This window comes from Bos grunniens, chromosome 5 (assembly GCF_055505025.1).
Source record: "Bos grunniens cultivar Pamir isolate PY7600 chromosome 5, Bosgru_T2T1.0, whole genome shotgun sequence".
Taxonomy (NCBI): Eukaryota; Metazoa; Chordata; class Mammalia; order Artiodactyla; family Bovidae; genus Bos; species Bos grunniens.
The window spans coordinates 79810108-79824836 of record NC_141169.1 but is presented as its reverse complement, the minus strand read 5'-3'; the positions used below and the strand labels follow the sequence as shown (position 1 = coordinate 79824836).

At 41.8% G+C, this 14729-nt stretch overlaps 1 protein-coding gene and 1 long non-coding RNA gene across 51 annotated transcripts in view; one reads left to right on the top strand and one right to left on the bottom strand.

Moving 5' to 3' along the window:
- Window positions 1-6967, bottom strand: part of CAPRIN2 (caprin family member 2) — a 42645-nt gene extending 35678 nt beyond the window's left edge. For 31 of the 50 annotated variants that reach the window (XM_086401511.1, XM_086401479.1, XM_086401512.1 and 28 more), the window contains exons 1-3: window positions 6751-6967; window positions 5380-5645; window positions 3325-3387 (exon numbers count right to left, since the gene is read on the bottom strand). In XM_086401511.1, the coding sequence (XP_086257637.1) occupies window positions 3325-3387; window positions 5380-5631 (315 nt within the window). In that variant the 5' untranslated portion in view covers window positions 5632-5645; window positions 6751-6967. Of the gene's footprint in view, window positions 1-3324; window positions 3388-5379; window positions 5646-6710 lie in introns of all 50 variants that reach the window. The other 19 variants (XM_086401480.1, XM_086401482.1, XM_086401484.1 and 16 more) reach the window with 2 other exon arrangements.
- A 64-nt stretch (window positions 6968-7031) lies between these two features.
- Window positions 7032-13804, top strand: LOC147372511 (uncharacterized). Its single transcript, XR_015164142.1, has 2 exons — window positions 7032-7265; window positions 13467-13804. It is a non-coding gene; the product is annotated as an uncharacterized LOC147372511 (long non-coding RNA).
- The last annotated feature ends 925 nt before the right edge of the window (window positions 13805-14729 follow it).

The window sequence follows — 14729 nt, the reverse complement described above, 5'->3', positions numbered from 1 at the left end:
TTTTTAACATTTCCTATTTCTAAACTATGTGAATTACTTCCAATTTTAAAACACTAAACTTAAGGGCTTTTTAATTAAGTACTATACTGTTGACAACAGGTCTCTGAGGGCTCAGATTATAGATTTTTTTTCTTCTGACTTATTTGCATTTTCTAAATTTCTGCCTGAAGTATATGTTCCTTGTACGAGATGTTATTTCTCAAAAGTACCACTAACTATATAATCACATCTAAAAACCTAATATTCAATCATTTTATATTTAGTAAATCTGTATGTAATATTTAAGTACCTACCATATGCAATAAACCATTCTAGTAATAGGAAAACAGCAGTAAGCAGACAAAATCTCTACTTTAACAGAACTTACACTGCAAGGGAAGAAGAGATAAAACTTTAGTTTGTCAGAGAAGCACTTTTATTTAAAAAAATTAAAGCAAGGAAAGGAGCAAAGGAGTGTTATCAGGACAGGCCTTACTGAGATGACCTTCAAAGAAAAAGGTGAAGGAGGTTGGGAATGGAGCCATTTAGACATCTGGGGAAAAAGCACCCCAGGCAGTAAAAAGAGCACAGCAAAACCCTGAAGTAGCAGTGCGGCTGCGGTATGTGAGGACCAGAAGAAGGCCTGTGTTGCTGGGATGAAGCCAGCAAGAGAGAAGTGCAGGAAATGCAATGAAAATGTAAAAAGAAATAGGCAGCATAATTTGTTTGTAGGCCTTACAGGCCATTCTGAGGTTCACTGGTGGCTCAGATGGTAAAGAATCCACCTGCAATACAGGAGACCCAGGTTCAATCCCTGGGTTGGCAAGATCCCCTGGAGGAAGGGAATGGCTACCCACTCCAGTATTCTTGCCTGGAGAATCCCATGGACAGAGGAGCCTGGCAGGCTACAGTCCATGCGGTCGCAAAGAGTCGGACACGAATGAGCGACTAACACTTTACTATATATCACATTCTGCACCATGATGGGAACCAATAGGGGGGGACTTCTGAGGAGAGGACTGATATCTACTTGTTTTTGAACAGAACTAGAGAGGCTACTTGGAGAAGGCAATGGCACCCCACTCCAGTACTCTTGCCTGGAAAATCCCATGGACGGAGGAGCCTGGTAGGCTGCAGTCCATGGGGTCGCTAAGAGTCGGGAACGACTGAATGACTTCACTTTCACTTTTCACTTTCATGCATTGGAGAAGGAAATGGCAACCCACTTCAGTATTCTTGCCTGGAGAGTCCCAGGGACAGAGGAGCCTGGCGGGCTGCCATCTATGGGGTCGCACAGAGTCGGACACGACTGAAGAGACTTAGCAGCAACAGAGGCTACTGGGGTTTCCCAGGTGGCTCAGTGGTAAAAAAAAAAAAAAAAAAAAAACCTGCCTGCCAATGCAGGTTTGATCCCTGGGTCAGGAAGATCCCCTGGAGAAGGATATGGCAACCTGCTCCAGTTCTTTTGCCTGAAGAACCCCAGGGACAGAGGAGCCTGGCTGGCTAGAAACCATGGAGTCGCAAAGAGTCAGACATGACTGAGTGAACACGCAGGCACACACACCGTGGCTACTGTGTTAAGAACAGACATGGAGGGAGAGCAGAAACAGAAAAACCTGTAAGGGAGCTGTTACAGTAATGCAGATGAAAGGTGATGTGGTGTGGAACAGGAAGGCAGACGTAGAATTTATGAGAAATGGTCTGTTTCTGAATTTATTTTGAAGGAGGAATTGACCACACACTTGCTGATGGGCTAGATACGAGGTATGAGGAGAAAAATGAGAAATTCTCCAAGGTTTTGAGTGATACCATCCTTCTAGTAAATCAGGCTGTGAACTGATACAGTGGAGGTTAAAGGAGAACAGGTTTTGCGGAGCAAAATGAAGTAAAAGGCAACTGGACAGAGGAATCTAGAGTTCAGAGAACTGCTCTATTGACAATATAAATTTGGAGACTGTCAGGTATCACTCAAGCAATCAAAGTTAATACTGTAGAAGCAACATGTAGTAGCTTGTGTATCTCAGACTAGTGAGATTAAAGTTCACCTGGCTGGAGCTCCTCAACATTTCTTAGAGAGCTACCATGAGAATCACCAGCCTCCCCATTCCCATCCCCTATGTTTCCCCAAAGACAAAAACATGTAATAGAACACTTTTTCCAAGGGTGTTTAGACAGAGGTTTCATCACTTTAAAAGTTAGTGAACATACCATGACTACTTAAAAACAAAACCGTGTTGAAATGCTGAATGTCCAGCTAAGTCCTTTCACCAGCCATCTGAGCACATCATTCTCAGAACTCGACAATTCAAATCTGTGTCTCAGCAAAACAGTAATTCACTACATCACAAAAATTCTAGGTCAGTGAAGAACAGCCAACATGGCAAGGAAAAAGTCCTTGAATACCAGTACCTGCAATTCACAACCAAAAACTTTAAATAACATAAAAGACAACAGATCCACATGCTAGATCAAATAACTTTTAATTTTGTGCTGTCTTAGCCAGGAAGTGTGATCAGATCAAAAAGGCAAACATAAATAAAGCGTTTTTAAATTTTTCCATATGGTAAAAACTATCCTTCATCCCATTAGATAAAACTTGCAATTACTAGTTATACCATGAGCAACGTAAAGAGTATTTTTAACTTTCATAAACAGTAAATATTTGAAGGCCTGATATCTATCAGATAAACATGCCTCCTAAGAAGGAACATAGCAATGCAGGATAGAAAAGCAGGGAGATACCATCAAAGGAATTAAGGAGAAGCAGCTAGAGAAAACTAAGGCAAGCTGTAGCAGTTACTCTTTTACATTTTAAAGCAGAGAGATATAAGGTTTAGAATATGTGAGTAAATAGTAGAAAGCTAGGTGATTCCCTGCTCTTCTCCTTCAGTCCACTCTAGAGAAAGTTTAATTAAATCCATACATTAACACTTTGTGATTATCTACATCTTCACTCTTATCTGACAACACACACCCCCATCCATATACTATCTACTAGTGCAAAAGTAAAGTCAAAGATATAAGACCTGATAGCTGAAGACAAAGTCTTTGGAAAAACCCAGTGGACTTTCACTCTTCCTTTTTAGCCTATCAAATCTTTCAGTTCAGTTCAGTAGCTCAGTCATGTCCGACTCTTTGCGACCCCATGAACCACAGGATACCAGGCCTCCCTGTCCATCACCAACTTCCGGAGTCCACCCAAACCCATGTCCATTGTGTCGGTGATGCCATTCAACCATTTTATCCTCTATCATCCCCTTCTCCTCCTGTTCTTTGGTCTCCCCCAAATTCATCTAGAGTCTTATTAAGAAAATAAGTCTGACCAAAGGATCAGAAACCACTTACCAACTGGTCTGGATTAAGATGCTCTCCATTTTTCAGGCGATCTTTGTAATCTTCCAGTTTGAGCTACAAAAGAGAAACTTGTATCTACCACAATCTGATACAAAATTCTGAAACAAACTAAATACCAGACTGTTTCTCATGAAAACAAAGTTCTTGCAGTAAACTACCAATCTTTAAGAATAACATTTTAGTACAAGATAAAAGGCAGTTGTAGATGAATTCCAGTCAGGAAAAAAAAATATTACACACAATCAACACTAGTCTGGAATTACAAAAGTTAAGTGGTAATAAACCCTTTTTCTCTTAATGGGCTCTGTAACTAGATTACATGACACATAGGGATTTAACAAATAAATCATATGCCCCTAACCCAAGGTGCTCAATCAGGGGCAATTTTGTCCCCCAAGGACACATGACAACGTCTGGAGGTATCTCTGGCTATCACCACTCAGGGGATAGGGAGGAGGTGGGTGCCACTGGCATCCTGAGGGTAGAGGCCAGGCCATTATAGAATGCTGCAGTGCATCCTACAGTGCAAAGGTCAGCCCCCCACAACAAAGAACTATCCAGCACAAAATGGCAACAGTGTTTGTGAGGCTGAAAAGTCCTGCTTAAATGGTTACCTGTTGAACTATGTGAGCATTTGTCCAGTGAAACTTCCTAATGGAAGTACAAAAATGTAATATATTTTTTTTCTAGAATTATAGTAGCCTCAACTTGAAGCCATCTTTCATTTTTAAAAATCTGATATTTAAGTAAATAAATGACAAATAAATTGTATTGTCCAAATAATGACATGACCCTTTATGGTATTCTAAAAGCAATTTTAGGCACCTTCTATGTTTGCTTTATAGCTTTAAAATACTTTCAGAAGCTTGAAACAAATGTATGAGTACTGACCAGATTGGTATTCAAAATTAAAGAGGTACTATAGTTCAGCTGAAGAGTATAATTATACATATATTACACATATATATGTAGTTCCTCCACCTGGGTAAGACATTTATGAGTCTATCAAAAGATCCCGCTTAGAACAGATCCTGCTCTGACTCTAACTTCCCACAGTGGCAGGGGATTTGTGCTGACCCAGGCACACTCACCTTATCATGCTCATGATCAACTGCATGCATTCAAAAGACAACTGGTGAGAACTAAGGCTACAGAGAAGCTACCAGTAACTGGCCCTTCTTCACTATCTTCCTAGAGTGTGTGTTGGGGGAGGGTGGGGGGGGGTGGGGAATGGGAACGGAAAGGAACAGGGTCAACCAAACTCTTGAAAATCTCTTCACCCTCCTGCATCAAAAGCAACTTTCCTAGATTTAACTAGGTCTTGGCATAGAAATATTCAAAAGGTCCTCGGTCCAGATAGTAACTCACCTACTATCACAAGCAAAAGAGAATCATGACACAACAAAGCTATGTGCAGTACCATTTCACAGGCTACATGACTCAGGAAATGAGGAATGATCTGGATCTTTACATCAGCATTTACTGTCACATCAGGCTGGTTACAACCTGCGTATCTTTACAAGGCTCCCTACAATGCTTTCACCAACCAATCTGAAACAATCACCTAGCAACACAAAAATTAGTGCTAAAACATCTTCTGGCTCTGCCATCGTTAAAGCTTCCAATGACTGCAGCAGTTATACTGCAATATCAAATGCTGCAGAAAGTCACAAGGAAAACAAGCTAAAAAAAAAAAGGAACACTATTCATTTATGAAAAGAAATATTAATACTACATGCAAGGAATTAATCTGAGCTAAAGTAGCTACCTCTGCAAATATTTCAACAGTAGCATGCATAATAATTTTACTATGAAGAATATTTTTATTCAGCTATTCTGGCAAATCAAATATAAAGTGTTTAATACAGTCAGTATTTAGCCCACTTGTACATTTTCAGCCAGCTAAATCTCAAGGTTACTTAAATCTTCAGGAAAGAAATCTTTAGGAAGAATATCTAGGAGCCCTGATAGAAAGTAAAAAAGCAAGTTCCTTAAGTCTAATTTAACATGGTGTATATACAGGGCTGGGTGGGGGAAAAAAGTTACCTTCTTTTTCTCGATGTTTCTAATTTTGTGTTTAAGGCATATGAGTCCATTATCAATATATGTCTCATATGCTTGGGAAGGAGAGGCAGCAGAGCTGAGGGCAGACTGCAAGGGGCTCATCGCCCGCTGGCTTTCCCCATGCTGACTGTGGTTCACTTGGGGCTTGGCTGACTTCATTGTCCTCTGTTTTCCCTCCTCTGAATGGCCTGAAGGTGACTGGTAACCAAAAGGAGATGAAGAGAGTTGCACCATTGAAACAGATGAGGCTGAAAGAGGGAAGGGAAAAAAAAAAAGTTAGGAATAAAACTAAATTACGACTAGAGGCTTTAAATTCCCTTTAAAGTCTAGACCCACGCCCCACAAAATTCTCTTCCACAGAAGTGAGCTCAAAACTTAATGTTGTTTTAAATACTGTACTTTCATTTCACTACCTTGAAGGCAGTTCGTGCCAAGCACTGGAGCCTTTGCATAGGCAAAAATCTACAATACGGGGGATATTTCCAGAAATTCAATTTCCCACATAGGGAGGAAGAACTGCTAATCAAACAGTGGCTTCAGAGCTGAGGGCGACCCACATTCTGAATTTCTATGGTCAAGTGATGACACACACAAAAAATAAGCCTTCCCCATCCGGACAAGGCAGCCAGCCATTCGAAACTCTTCACATTATCTCTCACCACCAGCCCCAACCCCAATCACTAACAACCACATTTAAAAGAAAATCCCAAACACACAATTCTTTCAGAGCTCTCTTTCACCAAGTGCGGAGAAACTTCTTGAACAAGAATGCTAACTTCCCTTTGATTGCTCTGGGGCCTACAAGGCAAGCTCGTCTCTACTGGACACTGGAGCGAGGTACTCTCAAGCTGCGACCTCTTCGAGTTCGTGTTCAGTTTTGTTTAAACTAACCCATAACCACTCACAAGTCAACCGGTTTAAGGGCGCATCCTGGCGAGCCTTACACCGCCCCGACCGTGGCCCTCGCTCCCCCTCCAGCCCCGCGCATCAGCGCTGTTCTCCCCACTCCCCTTGAGGAGCATCCCCAGAGCAAGGACAAAACAGGCCCCAGGCCCCCGCAAGGCCCGCGCCAGAGGCGCTTCCACTGGGAGGGCCCTCGGCCCCCCGAGGGCAGCGACCCCCGCCCTCCCTCAGTCGTCCGGTCGCCGAAGCAGCGGGCCGGGGCCACTTCTGCAGGTGCCTCTAGGAGGCCGATCTGCGTAAGACGCACGGGCTACCTGCCCGCCAGGGCCGCGCCCCAAGGATGCCGAGCCGTCCTGCACTCCAGGCAGCGGTCGCCCAACCCGGCCCACCCTCGCCGGCCGGCCACTTGCCCCCGCAGCGCCGACTCAGGCAGCCGCAGCCTGGCTTCACCTCCGCAGGCCGCCGAGGCCGCTGCCGCCGCCGCCGCTGCCGCAGCCCGGGCCCGCCTTCGAAAGCCGGCGGGAGCCAGGAGAGCTGCGGAGGTGGACCAGCGCCACCCCGCACTCGTGTCTCCTCCTCCCGCCTTCCCCCTCTCCCCTCCCTGTCCTCGCAGGCGGCGTCTGCGGCACCAGGCACACCGCCGACTCAGCCGCTCTTGCCCAGGCCCGCCCTCGACGCCGTGGGGGGGGCCTATATAGGTGCGCCCCGCCCCCACGCGCGCGCACCTCCTCCTTCCGGTGCCGGGCCCCGCCGCCGCGGGCCTCCGCCAGGGGCGGGGGACGCTTGTGCCAGGCCCAGATGCGGCGAGAAGTCGTCGCGAGAGGGCGCGTTCTCCCCGCGATTGCGCAGATTGCGGGCCACCAGGTGGGCCCGCTGAGTTGTCGAGAGCCGGCCGGCCGCGAACTCCGCAGCTCTACGCGACCTTGCTGATTGCTGCCAGTAACTCTTGGCGTGACCTTGAACAGGTGATTTGAATCACTCGAAAAGCGCAGAGAGCTCTTTGCGGAATTGCCAATTAAACCGAACTTGAGCCTTTGGTGGTTTAGGTGGGCAGTCTTGAAGTGCAGGCGTGCCTCTGCCCCTCACCTCCAGATTCCATCCTTCACTGTCCAGTGGAGAGGAATCACCGTTTCCGCCGAAAGGACTCATAGGAGCAGAATACTCCAAACCAGCATTGCCATAAAAACGATCTGGGTGACTCCGCAACCTTCAGTAATAAGATTTAGTTTATTTAGGCTGTGTCATTTGTTACTTTGAAACATTAATTCGTTGGCACTCAGAGAAAAAGCTAATAAAAATCTTGGTACAGTTGCATCAAATTAAGAGAAAAGGTTGGAAATACAACTCTGTTTTTGAAGGAAGGGATGGCGTTTCTCATACCAAAAGAGGAAAAGAAAGAGAGAAAAAAACCCAGATATACATGTGTCTAGCTACTACACCAAAAAAAAAAAAAATGTTTTAGGTCCTGTACCTGGGACTCTGATAAAAATTATTTAGACTAGCAAGAGAAGAACACTGCAAAATCAGGAGTATAATCAAGGAAACAAAACTCCAACTTAAAAAATGTTGGGGAAACTCAACACAAAAATTATCATGATGTTTAACATTTCTTGATACAGCATTTTGCCACTTGCGGCATTCTTTTCAGTCTATGTTGCATTGTAGCTTTGAATCTCTGAATCCCACATGCGACCTTGAGGGTCGGACAAATCATAGGTTGTCCATTTGTTTCATTGTTTATAACGAAAGATAGAACAAAGCTGTTGAACGTCAGGGGAGGAAGACTACGCCTTCATCCTTAAGAGAGCAAAAAGCAATGAACAAAGGTAAAAACACGTGAAGGACACACTTTTGTATCATTGAGTAGAAACAAAGTTACAGCTCAGGTTTATGCCTGTGGTAGCCTGAACTAATAGTGAATCTAAGAATGAACAGTATTTCTGACATACTAATCATTATATGTTTGTCTTCTAATTGACCAAGAATAAACTATCCTTTGTGTCATATAGATCTGGCCATGGATCCTAAATATTCCACTAAATGTAATAATTCTGAATAAATCTATACCGTTTTATTTGCAAACATGATTCAGAAAATGAATCAAGAATGCAAAAGCAAAAATAATTGAATTTCAAGTCTGGTAAGGTACAGTCTGTATAAGCACAGCATAACATTTATAGGAGATTGTACCTAATAGATAATGTTGTGATATTTTCTTTAAAAAAATGGAAAAAGTGATTCAGAAAAAAAGCTTTTCTGCTAGAAAAGATCTTTAAAGCCAGTGAGTCTGGTTTATTTTGAAAGTACATGCCTCCTCAATTTTTATTTGTTAGTGATTTTCTTTGTTTTCCCCTCCCCATTCCCTATTTTCTACACCTTTATTTGCCTTGCTAACAGTGAGGAGTATTTTTGGAAAGCCACCTCCAAGATCAGCAATGAATTACTGTTTCAAATATGATTTTTAAAGTTGTTTCAAATCAGTGAGGGAAGAACACATCCATTCAACAAATACATATTGTTATGTTAGCTAAACCAAGTATGTATTGTCCAGTATGTCTTGGGTTATGTGTTAGGGATATATTGGTGAGTGAGAGATATAGCCACTGACCTCATGGATCTGCATGGGAATTCAATAAAAGCTGCAGGAATAAGTAGCAAAAGCAATCAACTCAAAATAGATTAACAAAAATACTAAAGACTTATAATGGATCATTTGATTTCTGTAAAAATTGGTCAAACTTTACATCCCTTGAAAATGTGAAGATTTTAAATATGCATTGTCTGGTAAACACATGGTTCCTGCAGGAATGGTTGTGCTGTGCATGTGTGCTCAGTCACTCAGTCGTGTCCAACTCTTTGCAACCCCGTGGACTGTAGCCCATGGGGCTTTTTTGTCCATGGGATTCTCCAGGCAAGAATACTGGAGTGGGTTGCCATTTCCTCCTCCAGGGGATCTTCCCACCCCAGGGATCAAACCTGCATCTTCTATGTCTCCTACATTGGCCAGCAGATTTATCACTGAGCCATCTGAGGTTATGCCGTGCTGCTGCTGCTAAGTCGCTTCAGTCGTGTCCGACTCTGTGCAGCCCCAGAGACGGCAGCCCACCAGGCTTCCCCGTCCCTGAGATTTTCCAAGCAAGAACACTGGAGTGGGTTGCCATTTCCTTCTCCAGTGCATGAAAGTGAAAAGTGAAAATGAAGTCGCTCAGTTGTTCCCGACTCTTAGCGACCCCATGGACTGCAGCCTACCAGGCTTCTCTGTCCATGGATTTTCCAGGCAAAAATACTGGAGTGGGGTACCATTGCCTTCTCTGGAGGTTATGCTGTAGTCTCTTAAAATTTATGTAGCTTCGCATTGTTGAAACTGGAAAGATTAATTCACTAAAGGATGTTGAAGCTCCTACCACGAGTGGAGATAGAAGAAATTATCCTAGATATTTTGTTATGGGTGATAGAAATCTGCCTCTATGTGGTTCTATAAGGCTTTCTAGAGTGTTGCCACAAAGAGAACAAGAAAATAAATAAACAAATGGCTAAGAAAGATTCTCGTGGAACAGATAGCATAATAAAGTTGTTTTAAAGTATTGTACTTTCACATATCAATATATCATCAAAGGAATTTATTGAACAATACATCCTAAAATAGTCATATCTTTTGACACAGTAACCCCTTACTTTAGAAATCTCCCCTATGGAAATAATCAGACATGCAGAAAATAATTTATCTTTCGAAATGCTAATCACAGCTTTTTTTTGGTGATGAAAAATTGTGAACAAAAACTGAGGCATTCAAACTAATTCAGTTCAGTTCAGTTCAGTCGCTCAGTTGTGTCCGACTCGCTGCGACCCCATAAACTGCAGCACGCCAAGCCTCCCTGTTCATCACCAACTTCCGGAGTCCACCCAAACCCATGTCCATTGAGTCGGTGATGCCATCCAACCATCTCATCCTCTGTCATCCCCTTCTCCTCCTGCCCTCAACCTTTCGGCATCAGGGTCCTTTCCAATGAGTCAGCTCTTCGCACCAGGTGGCGCAAGTATTGGAATTACAGCCTCTACATCAGTCCTTCCAATGAACAACCAGCACTGATCTCCTTTAGTATGGACTGGTTGGATTTCTTTGCAGTCCAAGGGACTCTCAAAGAGTCTTCTCCAACACCACAGTTCAAAAGCATCAATTCTTCGATGCTCAGCTTTCTTTAGGTCCAACTCTCACATCCATACATGACCACTGGAAAAACCATAGCCTTGACTAGACGGACTTTTGTTGGCAAAGTGATGTCTCTGCTTTTTAATATGCTGTGTCGCTTGGTCATAACTTTCCTTCCAAGGAGTAGGCGTCTTTTAATTTCATTGCTGCAGTCACCATCTGCAGTGATTTTGGAGCCCAGAAAAATAAAGTCAGCCACTGTTTCCACTGTTTCACCATCTATTTGCCATGAAGTAGAGGGACCAGATGCCATGATCTTAGTTTTCTGAATGTTGAGCTTTAAGCCAACTTTTTCACTCTCCTCTTTCACTTTCATCAGAGGCTCTTCAGTTCTTCTTCACTTTGTGCCATAAGGGTGGTGTCATCTGCATATCTGAGGTTATTGATATTTCTTCTGGAAATCTTGATTCCAGCTTGTGCTTCTTCCAGCCCAGAGTTTCTCATGATGTACTCTGTCTGCATATAAGTTAAATAAGCGGGGTGACAATATACAGCCTTGATGTACTCCTTTTCCTATTTGAAACCAGTCTGTTTCCATGTCCAGTTCTAACTGTTGCTTCCTGACCCGCATACAGGTTTCTCAAGAGGCAGGTCAAGTGGTCTGGTATGCCCATCTCTTTCAGAATTTTCCACAGTTTATTGTGATCCACACAGTCAAAGGCTTTGGCATAGTCAATAAAGCAGAAATAGATGTTTTTCTGGAACTCTCTTGCTTTTTCGATGATCCAGCGGATGTTGGCAATTTGATCTCTGGTTCCTCTGCCTTTTCTAAATCCAGCTTGAACATCTGGAAGTTAACCATTCATGTATTGCTGAAGCCTGGCTTGGAGAATTTTGAGCATTACTTTACTAGCATGTGAGATGAGTGCAATTGTGCAGTAGTTTGAGCATTCTTTGGCATTGCCTTTCTTTGGGATTGGAATGAAAACTGACCTTTTCCAGTCTTGTGGCCACTGCTGAGTTTTCTATATTTGCTGGCATATTGAGTGCAGCACTTTCACAGCATCATCTTTCAGGATTTGAAATAGCTCAACTGGAATTCCATCACCTCCGCTAGCTTTGTTCGTAGTGATGCTTTCTAAGGCCCACTTGACTTCACATTCCAGGATGTCTGGCTCTAGGTGAGTGATCACACTATCGTGATTATCTGGGTCATGAAGATCTTCTTTGTACAGTTCTTCTGTGTATTCTTGCCACCTCTTCTTAATATTTTCTGCTTCTGTTAGATCCCTACAATTTCTGTCCTTTTTTGAGCCCATCTTTGCATGAAATGTTCCCTTGGTATCTCTAATTTTCTTGAAGAGATCTCTGTAGTCTTTCCCATTTTATCAGCTTAGTTCAGTCACTCAGTCATGTCTGACTCTTTGCAACCCCATGTACTGCAGAATGCCAGGCTTTCCTGTCCATCACCAACTTCCATTCTATTGTTTTCCTGTATTTCTTTGCATTGATCACTGAGGAAGGCTTTCTTATCTCTCCTGGCTATTCTTTGGAACTCTGCATTCAAATGGGTATATCTTCCTTTTCTCCTTTGCTTTTCACTTCCCATCTTTTCACAGCTATTTGTAAGGCCTCCTCAGACAGCCATTTTGCTTTTTTGTATTTCTTTTGCTTGGGGATAGTCTTGATTCCTGTCTCCTGTACAATGTCATGAACCTCCATCCATAATTCATCAGGCACTCTGTCTATCGGATCTAGTCCCTTAAATCTATTTCTCACTTCCACTGTATAATCATAAGGGATTTGATCTAGGTCATACCTGAATGGTCTAGTGGTTTTCTCCACTTTTTTTAACTTCAGTCTGAATTTGGCAATAAGGAGTTTATGATCCAAGCCACAGTCAGCTCCCGGTCTTATTTTTGCTGACTGTATAGAGCTTCTCCATCTTTGGCTGCAAAGGATATAATCAATCTGATTTCGGTGTCAACCATCTGGTGATGTCCATGTGTAAAGTCTTCTCTTCTGTTGTTGGAAAAGGGTGCTTGCTATGACCAGTGTGTTCTCTTGGCAGAACTCTATTAGCCTTTGTCCTGCTTCATTCTGTACTCCAAGGCCAAATTTGCCTGTTACTCCAGGTATCTCTTGACGTCCTACTTTTGCATTCCAGTCCCCTATAATGAAAAGGACATCTTTTTTGGGTGTTAGTTCTCGAAGGTGTTGTAGGTCTTCATAGAACTGTTCAACTTCAGCTTCTTCAGCGTTACTGGTCGGGGCGTAGACTTGAATTACTATGATATTGAGTTGTTTGCCTTGGAAACAAACAGAGATCATTCTGTCAAACTAGGGAAATAGCTAAATAAAGAGACTCTGACCCATGAATTATAATTCAGGCAGTACAAATATTCAGTGGCATGATATTATACAAAGTAAACAAAAGCAGGGTAATAACATGATTTAAGACATCTGGCCTTCTCAGATGGCACAGTGATAAAGAATCCGCCTGCCAGTGCAGGAGATGCAAGAGACTCTGGTTTGATCCCTGGGTGGGGAAGATCCACTGGAGGAGGAAATGGCAACCCATTCCAGTATTCTTGCTTGGGAAATTCCATGGACAGAGGAGCCTGGCAGTCTACAGTCCATGAGGTTGCAAAGAGTCAGACACAACTGAGCAACTGAGCACATACACAAGACATTATTGAATACAGTTGTGATTTTGTAAAACATTTAATTTTAAATATGCATGGAAAAGGCTAGACGATATTTTCCTCTTTATTTTTATAGCATATGTTTATTTTAGAGAGCAAAGTAGACCAAAAAAGTTTCCCCAAAACATGAAAACTGTGACTATTAATTTTCTTCTTACAGCCATCTAGACTTTATTTCCAAGCAAATATCTATATAATGTTTTTACAAAAATGGAAATGTACTAAACATATTCGGCAGTTCTATCATTTTTACTTAAAACATGTTACACATCTTTTTTTAAAACAAATGTTCAACTTCCTTGGTGGTCCAGAATCTGCATTACAATGCAAGGGACACTTGATTGCTGGTCCAGGAAGATCCCACATGCTGCGAAGCAACTGAGCCCAGCACCACAACTACTAAGCCTGCTCTCTAGAGCTCATGAGCCACAGCTACTGAAGCCCACACTGAGACCCCATGCTCGGCAGCAAGAGAAGCCACCTCAATGAGAAGCCCACGTCCCACAACAGGAAAGAAGTCCCCACTCACCACAACCAGAGAAAGCCCCGTGAAACAACCAAACCCCACCACAGCCAAATGAAATAATAATATGATTATTAAATAATAATTAACATAATTATTAACTAATAAATGAATCTTAAATTTTAATTTTGAGTTAGGTTTGGGTACTATAATTTTGAATGTCAATTATCTTCTTTTTACTTTCCTGTGAACAAATAAGAAGTTAGAAAAACAATAAATGACACAAAGTATCATTTAGATAATTTAACAGAAATGTTAATTGTCCAAATGGGAACCACAAAAATAATATATAATAGTAAATATTTGAATAAATGGTAATTTGTATAATTTTCCCCCCATAAATGGGCAAAAATCCTAAATGAAACATGAAAAAATTACCCTAAAAGAAAGCCTAAAATAGTACAAATTATTTTGTCACTTGAAAAACTACTTTTTATCCATGATCATATTACCTCAGAATTTTTCACATAAATTTACTCATTTTTAATAAGAAATACATCTTAAAAGATTTGTATTTTTTATACAAGGCATGGAGAGCACATGGAGACCAAAAAAAAGAAAAAATTAAGTTGGACTTCATCAAAACTGAAAACTTTTGTCCTTTAAAGGACACCATCAAAAAATAAAAAAGTTCACAGAACTGGAGAAAAAATTCTCAAATCACATACTTGTTAAGGTACTTATATCATCAATATATGTTTTACTATATACATCAATGTTATACATTTTTATATGAGAATATATGAAGAAGTATACAACTAAATTTTTTTTAATCTAAAAATGGGTAAAGAACCTGATTTGGCATTTCTGCAATAAAAACATAAAAATAGCCAATAAGTACGTGAAAAGCTACCCAACATCATTAGTCATCAAGGAAATGCAAATCAAAATACAGTAAGATACCACTTCACAGCAACTAAAATGATTATAACCAAAATAACAGATAATAAGAAATCTTGATGAAAATGTGGAGAAATTGGTTGGAATTCCTTGTGCACTGCTGGTGGAAATCTAAAATGGTGCACCCTCTTCAGAAAACAGTTTGGCAGTT